At 38.4% G+C, this 20345-nt stretch overlaps 1 protein-coding gene across 1 annotated transcript in view; it reads left to right on the top strand.

Annotated features, from left to right (window-relative positions):
• The window catches only part of LOC5574983 (Y+L amino acid transporter 2), a 29761-nt gene extending 12766 nt beyond the window's left edge, over positions 1-16995 (top strand). The window contains exons 2-6 of the mRNA XM_001655406.2: positions 2255-2915; positions 9041-9385; positions 9450-9618; positions 15480-15680; positions 15742-16995. Of these exons, the coding sequence (XP_001655456.2) occupies positions 2470-2915; positions 9041-9385; positions 9450-9618; positions 15480-15680; positions 15742-16137 (1557 nt within the window). The 5' untranslated portion in view covers positions 2255-2469 and the 3' untranslated portion in view covers positions 16138-16995. The remainder of the gene's footprint in view (positions 1-2254; positions 2916-9040; positions 9386-9449; positions 9619-15479; positions 15681-15741) is intronic.
• The last annotated feature ends 3350 nt before the right edge of the window (positions 16996-20345 follow it).

Raw genomic sequence — 20345 nt, forward strand, 5'->3', positions numbered from 1 at the left:
CGAAAGAGGTGCACTTTGCGAAAGAGGACCACGTGATTATTGAGCTGAAATCGAATTCAGGTTAACTTATGCGTTCATGAGTCCTCTCATGGCGTAGTGGTTAACGCGCCCCAACTAGAGATCGGGGAGTCGTGAGTTCGATTCTCACTGAGAAGACGTGTAACTTTTTCGCAAATCTTCACATCAATTTGTCCATCTAATCCAATTGCAAATTATATGTAATGTTTAGCTTTTCGGTAGTTGTTAAACTTCCACTCGGCTGGTTGGCCGTAAACCACGATTCATAATTAAAAACAAGTATTTATCGAGCAACGGACTCATGTTCCGTAACCGGTCGTTTGAGAACGTCGCGACCCATTGGAAGCCCACACAATAGAAACCTCAGCCAGCGCAGTTGCTGGCTAGTGTAGTGTGCTATTCCTATACTTAAAAACAATGCGCTCTCGGGCTAGGCATTGGATATATATAGAAAGCGTTGTGTTTGGATGGGCATCTAATTCTTCCGAAAGAGGTGCACTTTGCGAAAGAGGACCACGTGATTATTGAGCTGAAATCGAATTCAGGTTAACTTATGCGTTCATGAGTCCTCTCATGGCGTAGTGGTTAACGCGCCCCAACTAGAGATCGGGGAGTCGTGAGTTCGATTCTCACTGAGAAGACGTGTAACTTTTTCGCAAATCTTCACATCAATTTGTCCATCTAATCCAATTGCAAATTATATGTAATGTTTAGCTTTTCGGTAGTTGATATTTTGGAGTTTTAACGATACGTTAAGGACTCCCTCAATTTTGATTTTTCCGTTGCTCATATATACTGATGCATCGTCAAATAGATAAGTTCCTTTATTACTGCAAATAATGCAAATATTTGGATGTTTCGAGTGCTTGGAATACTTTTTTCTGAAACCATTAACCATTTGGTTCAGTCTGTCTGAACTCCGACCAAATAGACCTATCTGTCAAGATAAGCAACATATTAGAGTTTAAAGGTATTTGCTCGCCCTACTAGTGAATTTTGGTATTTTATTTTTTCTTTTGCAAAATTGAAGTGAAGTGTTAAAGTTCAATTAGTAGCTTTTTCTTTATATTTACTAGCTGATCTTTGATAGATCGTTCAATTCGTCTCTAGAGCATTAATTTTTGATATAAATTTCTTGACTTGCATCTTGACAATATAAGCAAATACTCTTCCATCTTGCATTCTAAGGAACGCGATAATTGTCAAGAAAATAAATTGGCATTCCTTGATCGTTGAGCAACGAGTCATAAGCGAGAACGATAATAAATCCATTAGCCAGACAGGAATTTAATAATCATAAAAATGCGTTGCTCATTCACCCTCCTCTCAGAACTGCTTGCTACCAATTCCACTCTGGATGACCACACATTTCCACAATCAGAAAGCCGTTGATAATCATTGTTATGTATTTGTATCAATATGGACCTACATATACCGAACCCTCTGCTCTGATTACCAATTGCGTCTTTCCTCACTCCCATGCTACCATTCAACAATTCACAATCAGCCGGACTGGTTTAAGCCGGCTTAAAGCCGCGCACTCGAGCCTGCAGGGGTCCGTCTCACGCATTGCGAATTACAGTCAACTCTCCATAACACGATATTCAAGTTACCATTGCTTCCTTGAATCGCAAGTGAGCTCCCTGCATTTTCGACAAAATTGAGTTGAGTTCAACTTTCATTTTTCAACATATCTTCCAATGCTCTTTCAGCTGTTTTCACTGTTGAGATAATATGGTTTGTTCGGCAAAATTAAGAAAAAACTGCAAGTCAAATTGTCCCATAATGAAAAGTAACCGCATATCATTCCCACTACAGATTTCCGCACTGTGTAACACAAAAAAAGAGCCGTATTTTGATCATCTTTATATTTTTCTCGTAAAGAAATCGTAGTGAAAAACAAATGGTGAAGGTTTCATTAAAATTTGAACATTTTACAATCCTCTGGAATTTTCTGAATATTCATATGGAAAACGAATTTTCGAATATAATTTTCTATATATTCAGTACTTTTTTTACATGTCACGTGTAGTGCCATTGACTAAAGGAACATCGAGTTATGGAAATTTTGACTTATGAAAAGCACGATATATGGCAATTGGAAAAGACCGTAAAATCTATCGTGTTATAGAATATATCATGTTATCGAATATCAAGTTGTCCAGAAGCTACTGTACTTTTTTTTGCTCCAACGTTTCTCTCATAGCCACTTTTTATTCTTTCTCCTACGTTACAGGTCCATCCCACAACGGCCAACGGCTCCTAGAATCAACAGGTGGCGATCATACCGCATCATCGATCTACCGTGCTCCTTCTCCTCCTACTGCCAAGGACTCCAGAGACTCGATGCGTGCAAATTCAGTTCAACGAGCGCGACGAGCAACTGCGAATCCAGTTTCATTCCAAGTGCGATAAAAGTCAGTTGATTCAGAAAGAACGGTAGGCGCCAAAATGGTACTGAAACAACGGGGAGCGGCCATAGAGCTGCACTCTCCTACGGAGGATGTGCTGGTCAGCCCGGGAACCGAGAGTTTGCCACCGATCGAGAATGGAGCCACCGCCGGTTCCGGGACGATTGATGGCGGCGGCGGAGGAAACGAACGTGTCAAAATGAAGAAAGAACTGGGGCTGCTGGAAGGAGTGGCCATCATCTTGGGTATTATCTTCGGTTCGGGAATTTTCATCTCACCGAAGGGTGTGCTTCAGGAGGTTGGCGCCGTGGGGACTTCGTTGGTGATTTGGGTGACGTGTGGGTTGCTGTCGATGATTGGCGCGCTGTGCTATGCAGAACTGGGCACGGCGATACCGAAATCCGGTGGCGATTATGCTTACATTTATGAGGCTTATGGCCCGCTTCCGGCGTTCCTATATCTTTGGGACGCAACGGTGATATTTGTGTAAGTTTGTTCTTAATTTGTAGCAGAACTGGAAGTGTGGTCTCTATCCCCAGAAAACCATTCCTCAGAATCTCACCTCCCAAATTAAAACAAGCAAAAAATAATACTAAAAAATCACTTAGGCACAGCCCAGATTCATTTCGGCAGACTACCTCGGTCAAATTGTATGGAAATGAGCGGTAAGCCGAAATGAAGGTGTAGAGCAGTGATTCCCAAAGTGGGCGAATTCGCCCCCATGGGGGCGATTTTCAGGCTCAAGGGGGCGAAAATTTGAAAAACAGAATTTGGGGGGCGAAAATCCAGAAAGGGGGCGAAAAAACTAACATGGGAGCATTTGAAAATAATTACTCATAACCTTTGGAGGACACACATCTGAAGGTTAATCAGTTCCAAAAGACTATTTTACCTTAGATCGTTATATCTCTAATCATGGTCATTTAAAAATTATCATAGACAACATTACATGATTGTCAAACACAAAATATTTGTGTTATTCATTGAGCTTTTTAAATATCATGTGAGTTTAAAGAATGGTCAGCATTAGAGATTTTCATGAGATTTTGCAGATGCCCAATATATAAGGATCTTTTTTGTATGTGAACTTTAAGGTTTGGAAGTTAATATTTCTGGCATCCGGCTTTTTACAAAAAAAAATCTACAGTACCATTTGTGATGTTTTTAATCATTTTATAAACAAATTTTGGAAAATTTAACCTACGAAAATCGCGTTCCCAGCGATGCCAAAGACAAAAAAAAACTCTATTTATAAATAGACTTGAAGAAATTGCAGAGGAGCGTTGGATTTATACCTCCAGAACGTCCGAAAAATTTGATTTTTTCTGGGTGTTAGAAAAACACCCTTTTGATAAATTGAGTTGATATATGAGTTGAAAAACATTCTGGATTTTCATATAATTTTCAGGGTTTTTGGATTGGATAAAGATAAGCGTTAGAAACGTCAGGCATTTATTACTCACAATTTCTGAAAATTATTCCAGTAAATTTGGAAACAGCAGATAAATCATAATTCATTGGGGGAAATCTTTCAAGAACGAACAATTGCGAACATTATCATTGCAGTTCACCCAAATATGACATATTCATGCAAAAATAAATGCGTTTGCTTGGAAAACATTGCATTTGGTTCAGTTTTGGAGAACTTTGTCCCCAACTACGTCACAAGGCGCCTATGAATACATTACATTTGTTAAGTTGAAATTGGACCAAACTTTTACCAACTAAATCAGTAGCCTGTAATGTATGCAAGATATTCTTAAAATCGATATTATAATTTACAGCTCAGGTTACCGATATTTAAGAAAATATTTTTAAATGTACATAATAGTTTTTGTTTTATGATTCTTTGGATATGCGAGTCGAATACATTTTTTGTTCTTATTAAAATATTTGGTTTACATATCAGGGGGGCGATTCCAGATTAATATTGGCCTCAAGGGGACGAAAGTGACAGGAACAGAATCATAAGGGCACATGGTCAAATATATCTTTGGTTTTAAAATAAGGTACCGTGGGGCAAGTGGGTAATGGAATTCGCATAGTTGAGATTCTTCAAATTCTAGAGACTTTAAATTGAAACAAATGAGGTCGTGTATATTTTTTAGACTCCCACCAAATATAAGCAGCATGCTGAAATTGATTTTAATGAAAAATTGAAGAAAAAAATACAGAAAAAGTTTTTGAAAAATGTCTCCTTACTTTTCACTTGCCCCAAAAGGGGGCAAGTGAAAAGTTTACTGTTTTGAACAATAAATTCAAAAACAAACAGTTATATTCACAATTTTTTATTAGCTTTAACATTTGTTAAAGCTTCCCAATGAACAATGACATAAGTAACATGCAAACAAAGAAAATGTTATTCTATTCACTTGAATTTTCTTCTGTTCAGTTATGTTAGTTGAAATGATTCGACACCATTATAACTGCAACATTTCCAATGCTAGTTCTTACATTGTAGGACAGCAATTGCATTTCTGCTCTGTAGAATTTCCACCGCTCGTTATTTGTTTTTGAGAAAGTCGGATATGACGTCGGATAACTCTTCGGGAGAAATCAAACGGAATCTTTCAATAACGTATTTAGAATCTTTTTATATGGATAGATTTATACCCCATTTTTATGTTTTGAACTAGCTTTCCATAGACATTCCACGAGATTTCCGTGTGTTCTCTAATATTGCAACTTTTAGTCAACGTCTTCCTTTTAATTGGCTGCCCAAAGTAGACATATTAATATTGTAATGTTTGGCAACATCATTTAGAGAAGTTCCATGATTTCTAATAGCTTTTAACGCTTGAGTATAGAGTTTCTTTAATTATCAGCACGTTATGTTTTTCTATGATAATTGCGAACCATGCTTACTTATGGCTACATAAATAGAAAACACAAATTCAATCTCTAATGATAAACTTTTCACTTGCCCCACCTGATAAGAAAATTGACGGTGTTTCAATTTAGTTATTTTCAGGTCTACGTCGAATTAATTCTAAAACTTTTTTTATTGCAGTTTGAAACTGGCACAGAGGATAACTGAGAAGTGGTACAGGAAATTATTTTCCGCAACTTTTTTCCACTGAAAATATTAAAATAAGATTGTACGCCGCCAACTTGTTACGGAGTAACAGTTGACAGGTTAACAATTTTTTGCTCTATTATGCAATAATGGCTGAAACATCTCAGAAATCTCTTACCTATCGTAATGTTCTCAATGGCTTCAAAGGTTTACGCATGAGTTTAAAACGTTAATTCACGTGTTCAGTAAAATATATCAATTGTTTTCACTTACCCCATTTACCCACTTGCCCCGCGGTACCTTAATAAAAAAAACTTTTTGAACCTTCATAAGGAATGTGATAAATATTCATGGACCTTTTTCAAGTTTTGCATCCACTGGGAAAATTGGCCCGAATAGCATAATAAAGACAGGGCTCTTAGTAGGTCTAATTTTAAAGAATTGGTCACTTTAAAAAGTCTCTATTTATCAATGGAAAGCCTCTTTCTGGCGTTATGTCCCAATTGTGACACAGCCTGCTTCTCAGATAAGTGTTCTTATGAGCACTTTCACAGTTATTGACTGAGAGCTTGTGGCAGGTACGAAGATACTCTATGCCCTGGGAATCGAGAAAATTTCCGCGGGATTCGAGCCCACGACCCTTAGCATGGTCATGCTGAATAGCTGCGCGTTTACCGCTACGGTTATCTGGGCCCCTATTTGCCTATCTGCAGTGAATCTTGCTGCAAATTCTATCGCTTCCAAAAAGACCTTCAGAGACTATCGCGACTACTTTAAAGGTTTTTCAGTAATCTCATGTTCCTAAAGGAAAAGCTTCCAGGATTATTATAGTCATTTCTACAGAGATTTCTTCTGGGATACTTCCAGGAACCCCTCCAGAGCTCCGTACAGTATTCGCTCTAGTGATTCCTCTACCAAATCCTTCAGAAATTTCTCCAGTGACTTTTCAAAGAATGCTTAGAACAATTTCTTCAGAGTATGCTCCAGAAAATCATTGAGCAACGTTTCTACTTGCTGTAATTTTCACAAGGAAAGTTTTCGAAGAGACTTTTTCATGGTTTTCTAAAATATGTTTGACTAGTTCTTCCACTGATTTCCCCAGTTGTTACTATAGGAAATCTGCCAAAGACTCGTACAGGAGTTCTTCCAAGAAAATCCACACAAAATCATTCCAGATTTTGTCTTTAAAAATTCATTTATGATTATGATTGTATGGTTAATCAAAATAATTTTTACTTGAGTCTCACCAATGCTAGAATAAAATCCTGAAAAAATTCTGTAGGAATATTCCCAAAATCTGGAGAAATTACAAAACTTTCCGAAGGAATCTGATGAAAATTTCTGATAGTACTTTCTTTGTAGTTTTGTTATTGTGCTACTGAAGTATTTTACAGGGCAATTCAAATTATCAGCATATCTTAAGAAATCATTGAACGAATTTTAAGACGAATTCGTGAGAGAATTATTAGGCTAATCTTTATAACAATTTCTGGAGGAATCCTTGGAGAAGTCTTCGTACGTACAGTCAGTGACATAAGTTAGTAACCAAATGCTGTTTTTCCATACAAAATGCCCATGTTTGGGGTGCTGTATCTCAGCTTCTGGTAGTCCGAATTGGCTGAAACCTGGATGACGAACTACAAATAACTTGAAGTTTTGCCTGTAAGGGAATTATAACATTGCAGTCATTTTACATGAAGTTTCAGATGGTTGTTCAAAGACAAAAGTAAGTATCCGAGAGACTTTGTAATTTAATTCTAAAACAATAAGTTGTGGGTTGTTGGTCTGTTCCACAAAGTTGTTCAATTTCAGAAGTCTCACAAATTTGCAGAACACACCAACTTTCCACGACTTACCATTTTCGAATTAAATTAAAAAGTCTCTCGGTTACTTACTTTTTTCTTTGAACAACCATCTGAAACTAGGGAATATTACTCTGAGCAAAATGACTAGTGGATTCACTGAGTAGAAATAAGTGGCGACAATCTTATTTTAATATGGTTTTTACATTGCCATAATAACAAATACCTCTTTTGCAGCAACGGTATAAATAATCTAATTCCAGCTTCATTTTCGCAAAATTTACAAGTAGAAAGTAGGCGTTGTGAAGCATTGCATTTGCCACCGAAAAGTAAATCTTATAGGAGACTGTAATAGAAGTCTAAGGTAACTTTACTCGTATAAATTCACTATAAAAATGACTATGGAAAGTAAGACGCGGAGATCGATCATTAGGGTACACTTGCTAGTTTCGAGAAATGAGAAATTGTTGAACAGACAAGGAAAGTGACTTTTTTTAAAGATATATGAACGTAATGACCAATAAATACCATAAATACCAATGAAAATGAAATTAACTAGAACTACTACTAAACAGCCTAATTTTGTAAAAACTTGACGACAATTGACATTTAAGACTCTATTTTCTCGTAAAAGACATAAGTAATAAGAATAGCACTTAATTGACAAATTATTCAAAACCATTTCGACTAGACAGTATTAGTAATGACACTACTATTTCAAACAAATTCTGATGGAGCTGCTGATTTTCACAATGCTTCCTTTTCTCAGAAGCAAGGTAACCTAATATGGGTATTTTTTAAAACTACCACGTCACAATACGAATGAAAAACAGTGCTCATGTGGGCACCATAGCCTAGTCCGTCTGAGTATTGGTCCTGGTAGAGGGGAAACTTGGCAAAAGCCAGACCGAGGGTGTTGTTCTCTTCAGGGCGCTTTTTCTTTGATCTAGGTATGATAAATTGATTTGATGGAATAGTTCACTTTCACCAACTTCACACAACTATAGCGATAGTCCATTTGAAAATGAAATTCGTATTAGGTAGGACGATTAAGGGCATAATGGACACATCAAGCCAATGCTTATTTGAGGACCATAAAAAAAACAAAAGTTTTCAGTTACCATCAGCTAGTTTTCAATTTTGATGTTAGTACGATGTGCTGCATTCATTCATGGCGACAAAAATCATATCAAATTAATGTTATAAAAGCGAAATAGAAAATTAGGTTAAAAACAAGGCTGGAAAGAAGGTATCTGCACTTGCATGTAATTTAATAAATACAAATTTATTAATGAGTATCAATCATTCTGATATCACACCAGAAAGAAAAAAAATTCTTTTGGGTTTTACTTTACTCAAAAATTAGATTCTTCCACGGCCTTGATTATAATTCCATATCAACAATTCAACAAAAAAACACATTTTTTACCGCCAAACAACTAATATACCATAAAGATTTCATATAGTGCATGAAATTTTGCTGAAATATGCATATTCTCAGAGAACTAGGGACACCTCTGTCGAACCCTGTGTTCGTTGTGATTTGTGGTCCCCATCACGTAATATTGATAAATATGACAAATTCTAACCGTTTCATGTACTTGAAAAGATTTTCAATTCAATGAGATTTTTTAAACTTGGATGTATAGTTTTCTGGAAGATATGGTGCATTCTGGGGATTGATTTTCTGGTAAATAATGTACTTTGGGGAATCAAATTCAGTTTTCAGGGGAATGGTTTTCGGGCGAATGCTATTGAACGGGAAGAGAGGTCTAACTATCAATCCATTACAGACCGAGTACGAACGCCATCATGGGACTTACCTTCGCCAGTTATGTGTTCCAACCGCTGTTTGCGGCCGGATGTTCCGTCCCCACGATAGGGCTGCAGTTGTTTGCCGCCGTGACGATATGTTTGCTCACGTACATCAATGCTTACGACGTCCGGGTGACGACCAAAATGCAGAATGTGTTCATGTTCACCAAAATCGGTGCTCTGGTGCTGGTCATCATCGTTGGTGTGGTGTGGATGTCGCTCGGTGGAACGGAGAACTTTGAGAACGCCTTTGAGAACACGGAAACCGACCCCGGCAAGCTGGCGGTGGCATTCTATTCCGGTATCTTCTCGTATGCTGGATGGTAAGTTGGTCAAGAAAATCTACGTTATCATCATTTTACTGAATCGTTTATTTTACACTTCCAGGAATTACTTGAACTTCATGACGGAGGAGCTTCGTGACCCGTACAAGAACCTGCCCCGAGCGATCTACATCTCTCTCCCGTTGGTCACCGGTATCTACGTGCTGGCCAACATGGCTTACGTTGCAGTTCTATCGCCGCAGCAGATTCTCTCATCAGATGCTATCGCCGTGGTAAGTTTTCCCTTGCAACCAATCATATACATTGTTATCAATGTAAGAGAACTTCGAAAGACAATCGGCATCACCAGATTGATCAGAACAAGTCTGGTGGCTTGTTGTGATGTTCTTCAATGGAAATGCAACCGTCAACGTGCACGGTCACGCTGTCTGGCCTCTAGGGTAATTGAATCTAGCGATCACTAACCGCACCGCAGATTGATTGAATCAAGCGAACAATGGCATTGAATTACTATCATTGCACAAGAGGAGAAGGCGCCGTTTGAACTTTCCCGTTGCCAATGAGTGCCTACGGTCGATGAAGGTTTATTGATTTGGGGTGCTCAATCGCTTCATCAATTGACAAAATTGATGTTTTCAAAACGATTCGGTTAACTTTTATTTGTTCAATTTTTGTGGATCAATCAGGAAATAGTACACGAGTGATTCCATGTTAATTGGCTCTAGTTATAATAATATTTATGTTTTTCAATTACATCGACATTTTACACGTTGCTCGGACTTGCGGTTGTTGACCACCACCACCTCAGTCTTGTGACGGGCCAGTCCTAGTTTCCTAGACTTCATCTATTCCTCAACTATGGAGATAGAGTGGTCCATCGATTAGCCATAGACCACTAGGGTGATATCGTCGTCGAAACCAACAATCTTAACACCCGTCGGAAGGGGTATAGCTACCGCGCACGCAATTTGACCACCGTGTTTTGATTGTCAATCCGGTTTACTAAACAGATTGTGCTAAAATTTTGCACACATAAACATAACACTCTAAACTACTATTACCTAAAATTTCATTAATTTTTACCAACGCGATAAAAAGTTAAACCCAAAACAAAGTTTCGCATTTTTTTCCGAGTCCAATCTTTACATTCAAAATAGACTCGTGGGCCGCATGCAGTCACGCAAAGGGCTGCAGTTTGGTGATAACTCATCTAGTCCAAAAAATTTAAAAAAAGTCAAAGATCCTCTAGCGAATGAGGACATCTTAAGCATGACTTATCCTTGTTTTATATCATTTGGAATGTATTTAGCTCATTTTGGATATAGAAGCCATTAACAGCTTTTCAAAAGCTAAGTAAAATGCTAGATAGGATTCTACAATAAAAGAAGAAAGTTGTAAAACTTACCTACACAATGCTGTAGCATATATCAGGGTGTCGACTACCTGGAAAAACCTGGAAAGTCAGGGAATGTCAGGGAATTTATTTTTGACCTGGAAAGTCAGGGAAAATCAGGGAATTTCACTTGAGGTCAGGGAAAAAAATATCAATACTACAATATCAAACGAGTTTATTCTCTGCAAAGTAATTGATCATGCTAAAGCAATACACCTTCAGCATGGCTTTACTTTACAGCCGTGGACTCTAACCTCTCGACTAAGGAACCAGGACCCAGAAAATTCTACAGAAATTCTGAGGATGATTCTCAAAGTTCCTCGATTATTTTTAGTAATCCAGAAAATCATTGAAACGCAGAAATTTCAGGAATATCATTTGAAATAATCTTGATAATCTGTTGACCAGTGCTGAGAATGGTAATAGTAGTAGGCTTGAATTTCGCGAAAATCACGTGGCTTTCCCAGTACAGTAGCTCAAACACGTGAATCTCATCAAGTAGCCTATGTTGGGTGCATGAATTTTGTAAAACGTTAGTATCATTGAAGGCTCTTAACGATCAACGCTCCGTCATCGTAATCATCGTCATCATCGAAACTTCAAAAACAGTTTTTCTGTTCAAAACTAAGAATTATTCGATAAAAATGTGTTCACTGTGTTTCGGTTGGAGAGTGGTGGTAGTTGGTCCCTAGTGATTTATCCTACCTCCGTTCTGGTCACGATCTTCAGATTATCGTGATTCGTCAACATTCGTATTGATAAAGTGGAGGGACATGGTTGAAATGGAGTTTAAAAGAAACGAATGTCAGAACAGGTATCCACCGGCGACGCCAAACGGACCAACGTAATGTGGTGTAATTTGGGATTTGTGGATTGAATACTGATATTTTTGCCAAGCATCAATATGGGTGACTTTCGAGGATAGCGAAACGTAAGAGGGGTTAGGACAAGGTTGTGGATTTACTGGGTAAATCCATCACATTGGGGTTATGACTCTGTGTCTTGTCAGGAATAGGGTCTGATTGGTATGGTAGTATGCAATAGAGTTCGGAATTGATAGACAGACTTTGAGGAAAGAAGTTTTGAACGTAAGGCAGCAGCACCTTGGATCTTGGAGGGCGCAGGTCTGGAGAGTTGGGCAGCTGTTCATACTAGGTTACATTACGTAGAAAGTGGAATCTGTTTTGCCGTGCACAAATTATGGGCAGTATTTGAAAATGTTTTCTTGTTCAGATTGGGTAACGCAAGAGAGGATTTTTTGCTCTGCGTTATATTAGGAGGATATTATAGTGCATGGTCTACTGATGACTGTGTATTTTAAGGGTGATCGAAAAAAAAAGCTTTGTTGAGTAAAGTTACCGTTGAATTTTTGCAGTTCGTAATTGTTTTGAAATGTTTGTCGGACAATAAGAAAATTTTCTAGGGTATTTGTTTGGATGCTAATGCATTATATTGATAAATCTAATTGTTCGTATCACACGCGAAGCATAGTATAACCCAATGTATAATGAAATTAGGTTCGAAGAAAGGATTAATATTTGATCACTTAAACTTTACGCTGCAAGATATTCTTAATCGTTTTTCTTTTCTTCTGATGTACAGGAATAACTGGTACCGTAAGGACGCCATTCACCGCTCATTTAACAGCATTTCAACACATCAAATTCTGTCAAAAATCGTTTTTTCGATATTTTTCGCAACTTTTTGCGCTGGACGCGGGATAAAACATTTGTTTTTATAGGAAAGAAGTTGAAATGAGAACAACGAATAATGGTATCGAATAACATGTATGCCAATGATACATGTGTAGGGCGCCATTCACCGCTCATCCTAAGTATGAAGCTCTATATACACAACTAGTAGGAATTAATTTACTTTTACTAGCTGGTCGTTATCTTTGTATAATAGTACAACAACATATTAAAGCGTGGCAGCTAAGAAGCATTTTTCGATCCGCCATAATAAATTCATTGCTCAACTCATGTTAACCGCCTTGAAAAGCCTAAAATTATGTTTTATAAATAGTATATAATATTAAATCATATGAATTGCATTCTGATACAACCCATTCTGGGATACTAATACATGTTCATGACTTTTATTGCGAAAATTTATTCAGATTTTTCAAAATAATTCAATGAGCGGTGAATGGAGCATGAGCGGTGAATGGCGTCCTTACGGTATATTTAGCTAAAATAATGAACAATCATACGCATAGAGCCTACGGGTCATGCAGTTAGGATTGAAATTAAAATAATATTGCGCATTTCTTTCACACCACAGGTTTATCGCAGAAGTTTTTACATGTGCGGAGGCGTTGGTAGAGGTGCGCGATTGCGTCGAGTCGGGTCGGTGTTTTCAGCGGACTCATTTTTCGCAAATCGAAGAATGAGTGCTCTGAGGGCATCAACATGATTCGATGAGGTCCCACACTTTTATTTGCGCTTTTGCACTTGTAAATGTCTTACTAAATAGGAATACTTTGTGTTAGGGAAAGTGCAGGAGAATAAAATATAATTCATTAGAATTTTCTGATAGAGGCAGAGTTCACATGTTACTTAGGTATTCAAAAGCAAATGAGAACCACATTAAATAATAGATAAACACTAATGGTCATATTTTTATATTTTCATTTCATCGCGGTCCTCATTGCTCGAGCGGAGACGACAAAACTCGAGGTGGATAGAATCGACGCAACTACGACACGGAAAAGAAACAGATGAGAAACTATCGATACATTTATTCAACTATAAAAACCACGTGTTAACGTAATGACTTTATTTCTTCTCGTTTCAGCAATCCAACAACCAAACCATCTCTACTATCTTTTCATTTCCTCTTCGTTACATTTATAGTCCCTCTGGCACTGAATCGAATGACGCATTCCGCTTTTTATTAGCGATGTCTTTGCTGTACGTTGAGCATGGTGTCGGAGGTGATGTGCTGTGTAGAACATCGGATGTTCTACACGACACGCTACTTCCGGCATTTTGTTTGGCGTGCGGGATAGGCAGTGCTAGTGATGATATGAAGGCCGCTATTCGGTTTAGTGCCAGAGGGACTATATCTATTTAATGTATCTGAAGCTTGTGGGACCGCTTTAATTCCGGCGCCTGCTTGTGGAAGATCCCGGTGTGCTAAACGGTATAGGACATGTTAACGGGGGAGGCTTGGTAGGTCCTCACCCAGCCCGTGTCTAGATGGGCGGATAATTGTCTGCCAGGGTGTGGATTGAGCAATTACAATTACAATTACAATTACAATTACTGTGTTTCGGTTGGAGAGTAGAATACAGTGAACACATTTTCCTGTAAATTTTCTTGATTTTGAATGAAAAAACTGCTTTTGAAAGTTCCGAAATCAATGACAGATCCTGCCCCCTGAATGCGGGAAATATAGCGGAAAATAAAACATTTTTCTACAGTAATTTTGGGTTGCCTTAGCAACGGATGTTTTGCAATTTTCAAGGCTTCTTGCCTACAGCAGCGATGGATGTGAGTTTCACTGGCTTCGCTGACTGTGATTGGCTTTGTTTGGCTACTGTTGAGTGAATTTCAGATTTTTGCCCAGCCCTGCTATTGACAATTTGTGATATTACTTAGAGATACTCGTAGATGAATTCTTAGAAGAGTTCCTCGGAGCATTGCTGAAGGTACGGCAAGTACAAGAGAAACATTAGAATCCTTCTAATCAGCGCATTGTTCTGAATGCATTCTGTTAAGAATATTTAGATATTTTTTTTCTGGGAGAAAAACTAGGGGTAATTCATATCGAAATTCAAAATATTAACTGTAACGAATCATTGTGAAGAATTATCATAAATATTCTAAGAAAAAAAAATGAAAACAATTTGGAAAAAATTATGTTATCCTGAAAAATATTTTTATAAGCATTCCTGAAATAGTTCTAGGAAATCCAAATGCTATTTTTAGAAATATTTAAAACTGAAAGAAATTCTCTAACAATTTTTAGAGAATCTTGAAGATGAGGAGCTTCTGGAGGAAATCTTTCAAGAGTTCATTGAGAAGAATTGAAGGAATATCTGGTAAAAAAAAACATTAAGAATTTCAAGAAGAATTTCTGAGCAATCTATGTGGAATTCCTTGAAGCAATTCTCCAAGAAAGTTCTATGGCATTGGCTAGAATTTAGCCTGGAAAAAGAAATAGCCGAATTTGAGGATAGCTTTCTTCCAACAAAAAAAAATATGGTGGATGATCGTAATAGTGTTGCCTCTTGTATAAAAAAGTTATAATCAGGAAGGAGTCTAAAATTTTCGTTCATGCCTAAAATTTTAAATCAGGTCTAAGATAGTTCACTAGCCGAGAACATCTTTGTTCATACGGATCTTCAAGTTTGAAAAGTAAATAAATTCTCAGTTGTTCAGTTTTATCATATTAACTTGAATAAACGTTCAAGAACGTCATCCGGCAGGTACGTATATCTCAATGAAGTAAAAGCTTTTGATCAGTTTATTCATACGATCTATAACATAACGAATATGTATCTTCTTGTAAAAATCTTACTTATTTTGGTTCAAATTAACCAACTCAGTGGTCTGGAACTTTTCTGGAAAATGACTAGAAGGTCAGGGAAAGTCAGGGAATTTTATTTTCAAAATTGAGTCGACACCCTGATATATTCACCTTTCAGCTACTAATGTTACATGGCTTGCCGACAGATTGACAAATACGCAGGCATTACAAGTTTCTAACTCAATTCTTAAAATTTTCTTCCCGTAGACATTCGCCCAGAAGGCCATGGGCTGGGGTGCCTTCGTGATGCCCATCCTGGTAGCTATTTCGGCCTTCGGTGGTCTCTCCGTGCACATCATGACTTCATCGCGAATGTGCTTCGTCGGGGCCCGCAACGGACACATGCCGGAGATTCTCTCCCACATCAACGTCAATCGGTACACTCCGATGCCGTCGCTGGTGTTCCTCGTAAGTGAATATGAATACCTTTGCTAAATCATCCACAAGCTCATTATTCTTGTTCTTGTAGTGCCTTCTCTCGTTGCTGTACCTATTCATCAGCGACGTGTACGTCCTGATCACCTACAGCAGTATCGTCGAGTCGTTCTTCATCATGCTCTCGGTGAGTGCGGTTCTGTACTTCCGCTACACCCGACCGGACATCAACCGGCCGATCAAGGTCCAACTGTGGGTCCCAACGCTGTTTGTTATCATCTGTGCGTTCCTGATCGTGGTCCCGTGCTACGTGGCACCGTACGAAGTGGGCATGGGTGTCCTCCTGACGCTGGCCGGTATTCCCGTGTACTACGTCGGTGTGGCGTGGAAGAACAAGCCGGAATCCTTCGAGAACGTCCTGCGCCGGGCGACACAGTTCTGCCAGAAGATGTTCATGACGGCCAAAGAGGAAAATGATGACGAGGAATGAGAGGAGCATGCCCGGTAATGTACAGCTTACAGTTTTAATTAGTAGTGCCGACGCAAAGTGATAGTAGGTTCGACTATTTTTTAATTAGTTAACGTGACCAAACGAAATTTTTATTCTCGGACGAAATTTAAATCTCAATCGTTATAGATCTGTTTTCATCAATTGACCAAATTTTAGATCAGTGCCAAATAAGTTTGGAGTCGATTTTGGATCATACACTCCCACGGTTTTTTGTTGCGATGAAATCGCGAAATCATTAGTCAAAATTCAAAATTTACTTTATGTTTCCACATGTGCGTCCAGTTCCAGTACTTACAATTTAAGTCAGACAAATCAAATAAAAATGTACTTTATAATCTCCATTGCATTTTGTGTAAGAGTCTCCATCAACGAACCGGAAACCGAAGTGTCCCGGTCCGGTATGATACTTCTTCATAAGAAGTCAAGCAAACGAAAGTGTAGAATATTTTCACTCAATCCTATAATAGACCAATGAGGTTTAAGCTAAAAACAATACGCTTTTGAGCTTTTCTCTATCAAACATCACACCGATCAATTAGAATCTCATGCTCATGCTATATGTTGTCGGACTTGCGGCGCCAGATTGTAACAAGAGCTGGTTTGATATCTAGAAGCAAAACATCTCACTAAAAGAGGGAAAGACAAAAGATAAGACTATTATACATACACAAACACTCGAATAAAGCAAACTGCTCGTAGTTAGCCGTTGAAGTTGGCATAGTGCGAGTATGGAAGTTTTGAATAGAAACGTAAGAGATTGAATAACATAGGTTAAGTTTGCAAGCAATGCCGACAAATACCCATTATGATAATAAACCATGCTAGATTTTTTGTTAAGTCGATCGTTTTAACGTTATGAAAGAAATCATCCATTCCTTTGGTGCTACATTTAGTCTACAGTAGTCTGAGCTAACGAGGCTTAAATTTGATTGGGCATCTGATAAATCTAGCCACTCAACAAACTGGAGATGGCTGAATACGCGTACGAATATGGCTCTAAAATCATAAATCTGACGTCATGAAAGACAGCTTTGGTAAGGCCTTTTCCCAGAGGCGTCGCGTCCACATGTGCAACATGTGCACTGCACAGGTGGCAAATCGTTCATCATAACAACCTACAATTACTACGATTCTTTAATTCTCTCAATACTATTTAGCCTATTTCAATTATCTTTATCATTGATCATCGCAATTTTCACCTTTCAAAATATTTGTTGTTATATTTTTGCTATTCAAATTAAATGCAAAAGCTGTTTGGTGCGGTGCGAGATCTGTGCCCTAATTTTCCCTACGCGCTCAGTGCGATGCATGCTACGCAACACTTTGTTCCACGCTACACGTTACTGCTGTGACGATGAAATCCAACGTGTGCACTCTCATCGGGAGACGCGTTGCTTTTCGTCGTACACACAGTTCTGTATATGTGGTAGAATGTTTTTTGCACTACAAATGCCAGTGTGTAAGTAGCAAAAGCGTCAACTCTGGCCGGTGCACAGTCTTGCCATATCAATCGGTGCGAGCGAGCAGTGGGGAGACAAGAGACAAATCAATCCACGAGAGAGATCCATTTTGCTTGCTCTCTTTTTTTCTTCGCGCTTTCAACATCACCACGCTTGTGGTGTGGAGTACTGGCGTGATTTTTTAGACGGCTGACGGTAAGAAGTTTCTGTAAATTTGAGACTCAGGGCCCGCGCCTTTTTTTTTGTACAATACTGGTTAAGAACCTCGCTTCCAGCATACAGTATAAGCGCGGTGGTACTTGTGATGGTCAATCAGAAAACAATCATAAAATGAATTCAAAAGCGGTCGTGCCCTCCGTACCGTCATCGTTAGTATGACGCTTGTGGTGTGGTTAAAAAGCGAGCAATTTTCTTGATGCGTGCACCAAGCACACGAAACGAACGATCTTGTATTAATTCTATGTAAAAATATGTGGGTTATGATCACTAACTCTATATTGCAATATTAGTTAGAATCCAGTGCTTTATAAATCGAAACAGATGACCCGCATAATTTAAATAATTTTCATATGCAATTTTACAATTTCTCCATAATGATGACTAATCGTTGAAATTGAAAAGTGAAAAAATAAAACTAAACGACTCGATTAGCATCTGCAATCATAAATGTTTTTAATCAACTGAAAGACTAGAAAAAAATATATTTGAAAACGAACGTTAGTAAAGATTGATTATACATTTTATTACCTTAGAAAAAAATGGTTTGAATCCAAGGTATACCTAATAATGGCATATATAGAATGACACTAATGTTGTTTCCGTTTTTAGGAACTGGGTCGGTTATCAGCACATTAAACCAACGTCAAGCAAATTATAGTTCGGTCGAACTTGAATCGGGTTGGGGTTGAAACTGTGGTTCAGAACAGGTTGCGCCAGTTTCAACCTAGGTTCAACAACGAATTCAACATAAATTAGAAGTGCACAGGTTGATAATTAGGCCACGCGACGCCTCTGCCTTTTCCTAATCTCCGGAGGGATCCAAACGAACTTCCTGCAATTGGTGAAATTTGAGAAACGGTCGTCTTCGACAAGCATTTCCTCATGCATCTTACTAATTTAGGCAATTATCAAGCTGCCTCGTTTGGAAATCACGTTAAAGACGCAAGCTATGGTCCACATGGAACTTCAAACATAATCGCGTGAAGTAGGAGAAAAGCATATCTACTTTTTTTGCTAACCTTATAATATTACAGCATTTTAAATAAAATGGTGTTCAAATTACTGCAGTTAACATTTTGTTCGAAAATTTTGTTGTGTTCAAATGGTTATGAAATTCACAATTATTTCTGTTCAACAGAGGTTCCAAAATGTTGTAGATCGTGGCTCCTAAGCAATTTTCTGGGAATGGCAAACATCTTATGTATAAAAACAGTTTCATTCTTGTGTGTGTTGAGATTTTCCTCGAAATAACTCCATAACTTCTCAGGGTCGATGATTCAATAATAATTTTATTGAGTCACAATTCGTTATGTCCTTAATAGTAAACATTTCATTCTATCTATGTTTATATAAGTTCAGTACTTTTTGGATTGTAACACTAGCTTTTACGTAGTCATATGCTAGATAGCTCACATTGGATTGTATAACATTTTGGGCATTGGCGTAAATACGGGGGGGCTAGGGGGGGCTTAGACCCCCCTAGAAAAGTTCAAGCCCCCCCTAGAAAATTTTAACTCTCATGACAAGTATACATTTTACTTAAGGGATTTTTTCGATCAGAAGAGTCAAGCCCCTTCTAGATTTGAGTTCAAGTTACGCTAATGATTTTGGGATAATCCTCTTCGCGGTGTAGTATTGCGCGGAACTTCATTTCACGGTTAGGGGAAAAGCACTAATTTTCGACCTACAAGAATTCTGTGCTAATTTTCGAATTTTCATACAAAGTAGGCCAAAATCGTATGAATGGGTCGAAAATTTGTGCTGAGTCGAAAATTGGTGCTTTTCCCCTAGTACCATTAGGCGACATGTCATTTTGCCGTGTACCGTTTCGCGGTTTGTACCGCGATTCATCTATCTTTACAATGTAATTTGAAGGACTAATCGTAGTAGTCACACTAAACAAATAAGTAACACATCACAGTAGCCACACTTAACAATTGTTATAATTCTTGTCACAATAAAACGTTATTCATGTTCCAACCACTGTACGTGTTCTTTCTACGGCTCCCTGAATATCACCAATAGGTTATGAGCCCAGCCTAGAAAGTTTCTAAACGTAGTACAAAAAAGGAAAATTCATCGAAGCGTATTCTCGAAGATGGCACGAAACGGTGGAGGCGATTTAGCGGTTGCAGCAGTTCCAGGTCGAAGCCACAATCCATTGAGTCTGCCGTCAATTCAGCTGCTCCAGGGACGCAACAACTGGTCTACCTGGAGGTTCGCTGTGCAGACGTTTTTGGAATTGGAAGACTTATGGGAAACTGTGAAGCCTGCGGAAAATCCCGACGGAACATTCGTTCAAGTGGATGCATCAAAAGACCGTGGCAAGATTATTTTACTCTTGGACCCCGTGAACTACATTCATGTAAAGGATGTTACGACAGCCCGGGAGACGTGGTCACGCCTGGAAGCGGCGTTCGAGGACTCCGGTTAAACAAGGAAAATCGGACTGCTCAGGAAGCTAATTACAACATCTCTCGGAAACTGCGAGTCCATGGAAGCCTTCGT

The sequence above is a fragment of the Aedes aegypti genome, chromosome 1, assembly GCF_002204515.2.
Source record: "Aedes aegypti strain LVP_AGWG chromosome 1, AaegL5.0 Primary Assembly, whole genome shotgun sequence".
NCBI lineage: Eukaryota > Metazoa > Arthropoda > Insecta > Diptera > Culicidae > Aedes > Aedes aegypti.